This window comes from Elephantulus edwardii, unplaced genomic scaffold, assembly GCF_000299155.1.
Source record: "Elephantulus edwardii isolate Elephantulus edwardi_28Jun2011 unplaced genomic scaffold, EleEdw1.0 scaffold00075, whole genome shotgun sequence".
Lineage (NCBI taxonomy): Eukaryota > Metazoa > Chordata > Mammalia > Macroscelidea > Macroscelididae > Elephantulus > Elephantulus edwardii.
Window position 1 is genome coordinate 6,661,223 of NW_006399825.1, and position 8,814 is coordinate 6,670,036.

Below are 8,814 nucleotides of genomic sequence, written 5' to 3' on the forward strand. Positions count from 1 at the left end.
GTTGTGGATTAGGACTTCTAGTGTTGTTCCTAGCTTTTCTGTAATGAAGTTTATAGTCCTTGGTTTTAGTCCTAGGTCCATGATGTACCTTGAGTTGGTTTTTGTGTATGGAGTGAGGTGTGGGTCTTGCTTGAGTCTTTTGCAGATATTTTTCCAAACGGTCTGTCATTTTTTGACCATGAGCCATGACCACATTTTGGCGTGAGTAAGATCCATGCCAGGGAAGGTTGTGAGGCAGTTTTTGCCTTGAACATCCTCCGTAATTATCTTGAATTTTCTAAACACAACCTCATCATTTTGCAAATCAGCGATACTTCAAGAACACGACCCTGAGTCCTCGTGGCTAGAGTCTTCCCTATATTTCTTATATTGAACGTAGCTGGTGCCTTTACATCGCAGTAATCTTTCTTAGAAAATGGATCAACCACTTTCTTCTTGGCTCCTTTTTTCCATCTTTTGTAAGGTGCTTGTTCTTGCCAACCACCATGGTGGTGCTCAGAGAGGCAAACCCTGGACATTATATAGCTGACTTACTCCAGAGAGCAAGACTCGAGAAAGCTGGTATGGCACCCTACTATGACGAGCTGCATGAAAACATTGAGAGAATTTGTAGTCCATTTCTTCTAATTTGGTCCTGATTCTTAGATACATGGCATTCTTTCCTGAAAACACTCTGAAGAAGACTGAGTGTGGTTAGGCTGTGGGTCATTCATTCATCCATTTGTTCATTCTTCTCTGATGAGAGTGGAATGTCATCAGAAGATGCAAACCCTTCAGGTAAAGAGGAGCATATGAACCTTAAGGCTTCATTGTTCTTGTTCATCCTGATTTCATAATCCCAAAGAAGAAGAAAAGTCAAGGAAATCTACTTCCTGCAGATGATACATCTTGGATACTCTTAATCCCAGAAAATTTGCACAACTACTTTCAAACCCATCTCAATAAAATGAATAAGATTCTGGATTCCAAAGGAAAGGCAAAGACAGGCAGCCAGCATTTTGCAAATCAAAACTGAACTTCCTTCACATTTGTTTCTGCAGAGCTAAAGAATTCTGGTATTGTGCAGCCCTGGGATTGAGGATGCTGCAGTTTTGATCTGCTTCTAGTCACAGAGCTTGAGGATTCAGCAGAGTTTACATACCTGGTGACTTAAGTGATATGGAAGACACTTTATAAAAAGCCCACAGTGTCAGTTAGTGGTGTGGGCCAGTCACTCTCTAGACCACCATGGCCATATCTCCTTTGAACTTTCTGCTCTAAGGCTAATAAGGGGCAGGGATCAGAGTAGGGAGAATGGTATACTGAAAGGCAAGAATACGAAAGATCTTGTATTCAATTTCTATTTTAATTATATAAAATATTTATAAAAGGTCAAAAGTGAAAACTGTAACTACACGACACTCAGAGAAGTTTGATTGTGTGCTGGTTCAGTGTTTCTCCTTTCCCAATGACCATTTTTATGAGCATTTTGAAAAATCATCATTTGTCTTATTACTGGAAAAAACCCTTCCTTCTAGAAAGGTAGAACATTAAAATTCCCCAGTTTTCTTCTGCAATCACTCCATATAAATGTTAAGAGTTTGTCTTCTACATCCCATTCCACTGTATTATGTAACAGTGACTTTCAGCCATTCCATACTGAAAGACATTAGCATTATTTCCAGTCTCTAGCCATTCTGAAGGTCAAGGACTGCAGCCTTCGATATGGATTGAGGCTCAATGTCAAGAAGACAAAGATTCTCACCACGGGGCCAATTGGCAGCATCTGGATGGATGGTGAAGAGATTGAGATTGTTCACAGCTATAGTTTGCCTAGTTCCACAGTCAACACTGCACCAGCAGCCAGGAAATTAAAAGATGTATTGCGATGGGAAAGTCTGCTATCAGGGACCTCTCCAGAGTACTGAAGAGCAATGGTGTCACTCTAGATACTAAGGTGTGCCTGCTTCAGGCCATGGTCTTTTGCAATCAATTGCTATGCATCAGAGGGTTGGACAATGATTAGGGAAGACAGAAGGAGAATTGACGCCTTTGAGCTGTGGTGTTGGAGAATAGTATTGAATATACCATGGGCTGCTAAGAAAACAAACAAGTTCATCCTGGACAGTGTTAAACTAGGCTGCTCCTTAGAGGCAAGGATTCTGAAGCTTCATCTGACATACTTTGGAACCAGTCCTTGGAGAAGGATGTCAAGCTTGGGGGAGTAAAGGGACATCGTAGGAGGGGAAGACTATGAAGTGGACTGATTCAGTGACTGGGGTAATGGGGGTAGGTGTATTGGAGACAGTGAGATTGGCACAGGATAGGACAGAGTTTAGGGCTATTGTACATAGGGTTGCTATGAGTCTCAGGTGACTCGACAGCACATAACAACAACAACAACAGTAGTCATTCCAAATAACATCACAATGAATAAATATTCTTGTGGATATGACATGCTATATTTTTTTCAGAGGTGGACTCTCTTCTCTGAAAGGAGGGAGCTGATTCTCTTCCTACCTCTTCACAATGGAGTTTCTTTTCTCTGGGGATTACACATTCACCTTTCTTAGAGTCAAATTGAAATTGTTGCCCTTATCCTGATGGCGTGAATTTTCTGCATTTTCCATTTCTTTAGCAGATGGAGCCCTGGGAAAATGAGCAGCAAAACCGTAACGGTAAGTGTTTGTCCCACACCTTTGATGCCTTGGATCATCAGTATGGTAGGAATAGGTAGACTTGATATATACTAGTGACTGGGGTTATAGTGGTAGGTATGTCAGAGACAATGAAATTGGTTCAAGATAGAGCAGTGTTCAGAGCTGGTATATGTAGGGTTGCTATGAGTCAGAGTCGACTTGATGACTCATAACAACAACAAACCAGTTGACATTATTTTGGAGAGGACTTCAAGTTTTTATACAAATTTGGGGTTAGCACATACGCGAGGCTTCATCTTTAAAACTTTGGACATATTACTAGGTGAGGCTATTCTTTGGAAAGGGATATCATGCTTGCAAAGGTAGAGGGTCAGTGAAAGAGAGGAAGGCCTCTAATGAGATCAGTTGACATAGTGACTGTAATGGACACAAATATGTCAGAAATGATGAGAATGGCACAGGATAGGACAAGATATGTTGTTCATAATGTTCCTACAAGTCATGCTCAACTCAGCAGTACCTAACAACAACAGCAATAGATTTATGAATATACTAGGCTTTTCTATGAGGAGATGGAGAGAGCTAGGAGGTTTCTCGGGGGACAGTCTAAACTAGCGGCATTGAAGAATGTAGGGGCCTCCTCTCCCACTACCTTCAGGAGCAGAAGAGGGAAGGAGTCCTCCTCTAAAACCTCCAGACTGGAAGTGACAGAGTGGAATATGCAGCCTATAAGAGTGTCCTCTATGGAGTGCTCGATTCTGATGAGAAAAGCAACAGTGAAGGACTTGACAATGGTGTATTTAATGACTGAACTTTCCCCTGAACCCATCACCTAGCAACACATTCCAGAATCTGTTGCTGGACTAAGTTGCTGGTGAATAAGTGCTAAGTGGAACGATAGGATATTGATGAGAGTTACCACATACTGAACGCTGCTGTGTGCTAGAATGATCTTATCTGATTCTCCTATTAACTACTTGGAGATAGATCAGCAATTATCATTCTATTCTAGTTATGATTTACTATTCCCGGTTGTTGAAGAGGAAACTGCCACCCATGAAGAATACTTGACTGAAGTCTCAAAGCTAGAAAGGGGTGGAGTTGAGATTTGAATCTAAAACCTGTAGCTATGTGCACTCCATCAAGGGCTTTACTTTTCTGAAGAATAAAGGAATTTCTTCCAGCTTCGTTAGTCTGTGATTCCAAAGTTTAGGTCTGGGTTCTGTGGAAAGTTACCTTCTTCCCAACACAAGGAGATATTGACAGTTACTGAACATAAATGCAAACTGGTTTTGATTTAGTGTGTTCTCTGCAAATGAGGACTGTTGCTTAACATAGTTAATAATTAACTCAGATCTTTGAGCCAAGGGCAGAGCTCTCCAAGTTCTACTAAAAGTTGTAGTAAGTGGCAGATAGAAAGAGTTTTGTATACATTTCCTTGTGACTAACCCCTCACTTACTCTCTTTGTCCAAGGAACTGGGGAATATATCAATGTAATCCACAGCCAATGCCAAAGGTATTACTAATAACTCATCCCAGTAGCTTGGATTTTTTTTTTCTTACCCCACCCAAATTGAGTCTCTGAACCTTATTTTTTTCTGTTATTTTGTTGGTGTTTGCCAGCCTTTTTCTGTATGACAGATAAATGCTGGTTAAGCCAAACAAGTTTTCTACCAAGGAAGCTGGAGCTGGTTGATGTGGTCTTAATTTTCTAACCCTTCCTCTGTCAGCTGTGTCCTCCAACCCTGACTATGTAAAAACTAACACAATGAATGACATCCACCTCTCCTGTCAGGACAGACAAGGCAGCTGAATTTATGTCTCAGAGATGCCTTGGGAAAAAGAAAATTGTCCAGAATAATCTGCTAAATCAGAAAACGATTAGACAGAAATAGGAGTGTTTGGGGAACAATATTTGAAAAGCCTGAGTATCTCTCTCTCCAGGTGACAGAGCCACAAATGATGCACTACCCCTGGTCTCCACAGCAGTGTCGGGGGGATCTGCTGACATCACAAATCCTGAAAGCACAAAGGTTTGGATAGTACATTAACTTCTGAGGGTCACCACAACAAAGTACTAGAAATGAGAGGCTTATCAGGCGAGAAATATGTTGTCTCAGGGTCCTGGAAACTGGGAGTCTGAATTCAAGAGAAACGGGGGGCCTGTTCTTTCTTTCGGTAAGAGATTGAAGTTGGCACTAGGAGATGATGCTGACACTTGAAGATGATCCTTTCTTGTCTTTTGCCATTTGAGTAGTTCTGACATCTGCTGGCATTCGTTGACACCTTCCCATTACTGTCTTGCCCCAACTTTCTCTGTCTCTTTTTTTCCTTGTTGTTATGAGAATACCACTCATATTGGGTTAATCCCCATCCTTCTTAGCTCAGCCTTCATATCAACTTAACTCTACTATCTTTAAGGGGGTACTGGTGGCCTAGTGGCAAGTAGCTGCGCTGCAGTACAAACAAAGGCACGCGGTTCGAATCCACCAGCTGCTCCTCAGGAGAAGGATGGGCAGTCTCCTCCCATGTGATCAACTGCCTCTGACAACCTGCTGGAGGGTCAGCTATGTGTCAGCTCCAACTCGACAGTATCCAAAACCAACAACAACAATAGCATATCTTTAATGACTCTCATTCCAAATAGTGTCACATTCACATGTTAGGAATTAAGTATGTCTTTTTTTGGGGGGGAAGGGCACAGTTCAACCCATAACAGATGGTTCTTTACGTGCCTAGTATTCAGCCCTCAGTAACACTGAGGTCTCAGGACTGTTTATGGTGTCGTCAATCCTCTCCCAGTAATTATTACTCTCCTCTCTGCTTTTACCTGTGACAATAAAAAGTCTGTAAACTTGGCTATGGAGGGACAGCACCACCCTTTCAGTTAGGCATACCCTCTGGTTCATTTCTGGCAGAGGAGAAGTTTCTTTTTTATTCATGAAACTTGCCTCTTTTACTTGCTGGATCAAAGATCTGCATGCATTCAGAGATCATTTTAGCCACATAGAAGTTCCTGAAGCCAACACAGCTAATTTATAATTGGAAGCTGTTTACAATGTTGTTGTTGTTGTTGTTAGGTGTCATTGAGTTGACTCATCACACCGTGAACAAAAGATTTGAACTCTATTCTATCACCATCCTCACACTTCTAGACACACTAGAGCCTATTTGCAACACTCACCATGCCAGTCCACTTGGTCAAGGGTCTTCTTCTCCTTCGCCAACAGTGTTGAAAGATATTCACATATACATTTATATATATACATAGATATCAATATGTATACATACATATGTACATATACGAGTTGTTGTTGTTGTTAGGTGCCATTGAGTCTCGTATGAGCCTATAAATACCAGATTTGAACTCTGTCCGACCCTGTGCTTTCCTCATCATCTTTTAGACACATTTGCATCCATTGCTGCAGTTGCTTGGTCAACCCTTCTGGTTGAAGGTCTCCCTTTCCTTTGCTGTGTCTCCATCTTTCCAAGCATGATGTCCTCTCCAAGTAATAACCTCTCCTAGCAATACGCCCAAAGTGTGTGAGACAAAGCTTTGTCTCTCTTACTCTGATGGGCTAGTCTACAGGAGTTAACTGTGCTGCCTGCTCTAAAGTGGTGTCTCTCTGGTGGGTCAGACCCACCAGTGATTTCATGGGAGAAAGATGGATAATCTTCTGATTCATATTCCTATATGACACAGTGTAGGACAAGATTCTATCTGCTTTTCTTAAGGTTGTTGTGGATCATAGTGGGTAGGAAGTAAACAACAACATATATTCCTGCCAAGGTTGTATATTATTTTAATAGTCATAAACAATTGTAAAAGAAAATTCCATTTTTAGAACAATTCATTTACCCTGAAATCTTACCATCTAAAATGCCTCCACAAACCTAAATTTTTGTTGTTTTGTTAAATTCTTTCTTGAACTTTCTTTACTTTGCTAATGCATGAAAGAAGGCACTTGCCTGGACCCCGGGTATACCAATACTAAAATACATATTATAATTTATTTGTCTGTTTGTCCATTAACTGTGAAAACTAATATTCTTCAGCCAAATGAGATGAATTCTGAATTTAAATTGGTATTCAGTGCTGAAATGAATGAGGAAATTGCCGTGCAGGACCAGGATCTAGGGAACTTATTGCCTCTGGGACTGAGGGATGTCCGGGAAGAGTTTATGCAGTCTGAAAAAAATGGAAATGGCTAAATGGCTGACTTTCAGTGAAATGGGCTACATCTTATGTTCTGGGCTCTAGAAGTTAAAAACACTTCTGTAATTCTTTTCAGGGCACAGTGTAGCAGTGAAAAGAGTACATTGAATAAACACAGTTGATAGACTTTCTATATGTGATCCTAGAAATAGCCTGGCATGGATATTACAAGGGTTACATATTTATGTTTAAAACTCATTTTTTAAAAAACCCAAAACTGAGGTGCATCCTACTGTATTTCAAATCTGACCCAGTGATACGGGTGATTACAATTTCCAATTCCCTAATAAGTGGTTCTATCTTGTTTTTAAGGAGGCGTCTGTGTACAGGATGGATCGGAAATTCAGAGGGCACTGTGTCATTGTCAACAACTACACATTTTCATCATTACTACCCAGAGAAGGGACTCATAGAGATGCTGGTGAGATAGTTTGAAATCATTTATCAAGGGCGGGATGTTGTTGTTGTTGTTGTTAGGTACTGTCAAGTTGAGTACGACTCATAGTGACCCTATGAACAAAAGCTCTGAACTCTGTTCTATCCTACGCTATCCTCACTCTTCCTGACACACAAGAGCCCATTGCGTCAGTCACCATGTTAATCCCAATGGTTGAGGGTCTTCCTCTCCTTTGCTGACCTTCCACCTTCCCAGCATCATGTTCTTCTCGGAGGAATAGCCCCTCCTAGCAACATGCCCAAAGTATGTGAGGTGAAGCCTCATTGCTTCTGCCTCCAAAGAGCACTCCAGCTGCCCCCTCTCCAAGATAGGAGATATCTCCTTTGGAGATAGGTCCAAAATTAAGATATGTTGCAGATATGTCAAGTGCAAGTTAGGAATCTTAAAATTTATTTTTAAATTTCTAGCTTTTCTTTTTTAAAATTTTCTCTTTGATTAAAAAGCTAGGTAGTAATTTAAATGTCATACCTTTTCTTCTGAGCCTCTTTAATATCAGTGGAGAGTCAGAAATCCATTAGGGAATGACCATTCATAGCTGGTTTGTGAGTGTATGGTTGGGTTGGGACGGCCAACCTCAGGCTGACCTCTTGCTCTGGAATAGTCACTAATCCTTAGCTTTCTCACCTGTGAAGAGATGAAGCTCTGACCTCTGCTGACTCTCAGGGGTGTTGCCAAGTGACCAACACCATTTAACAGCAATGTACGTACACCAAGAAAGCAGATTAGGGCCTGTTTTTCTTCTTATTATAAAAGTGAAAAAAATCCAAACTTCCAGGCCATGTGCTGCACAGTTTTTACAGCTTGTTAGCATTGTTTCACTCCATCATTTCATTCACCTCAATTTCCCCATGTTTTTCTTTGTTGACAGAGAGCCTGGAGTGTGTGTTCCAGTGGCTTGGATTTGCAGTACAGGTGTATAATGAAGTGACTAAAGCAGCCTTGAAGGAGATCCTGCAGGAATATAAGAGTCATCCGGACCATGCTGACGTGGACTGCTTTGTGTTCTGTATCCTGACCCATGGGGACTATGGAGTGGTCTATTCCACAGATGAAGCCCCGACTTCTATTAAGGAGATCACATCTTACTTCACAGCCCAGCAGTGCCCTGGTCTGGTTGGCAAACCCAAACTCTTTTTCATCCAGGCCTGTCAAGGTTCAGGGTTACAACCTTCTGTACTTATTGAAGCAGATGCTGTGGATCCTGACAAGGAATTCTCTGTACCTCAAAAGTGGAACCTGAGCAACAGTATTCCCGATGAGGCAGATTTCCTGCTCGGGTTAGCCACCATCCCAGGCTATAAATCTATTCGGAATCGGAGAAGAGGGAGCTGGTATATTCAGTCTCTCTGTAATCATCTGAAAGATATGGTCCCAAGGTTAGAGTTCTGAGTTTTCCCACATGCCAGACCATCCATCATCTATTTATCAAACCAACCTACCTTCCTTCCTTCCTTCCTTCCTTCCTTCCTTCCTTCCTTCCTTCCTTCCTTCCTTCCTTCCT

At 41.4% G+C, this 8,814-nt stretch overlaps 1 protein-coding gene across 1 annotated transcript in view; it reads left to right on the top strand.

The window, feature by feature from the left end:
* The window catches only part of CASP10 (caspase 10, apoptosis-related cysteine peptidase), a 74,056-nt gene that overhangs the window by 59,321 nt on the left and 5,921 nt on the right, over positions 1-8,814 (top strand). The window contains exons 9-12 of the mRNA XM_006889144.1: positions 2,621-2,657; positions 4,585-4,673; positions 7,169-7,277; positions 8,182-8,689. Coding sequence (XP_006889206.1) covers positions 2,621-2,657; positions 4,585-4,673; positions 7,169-7,277; positions 8,182-8,689 — 743 coding nt within the window. The remainder of the gene's footprint in view (positions 1-2,620; positions 2,658-4,584; positions 4,674-7,168; positions 7,278-8,181; positions 8,690-8,814) is intronic.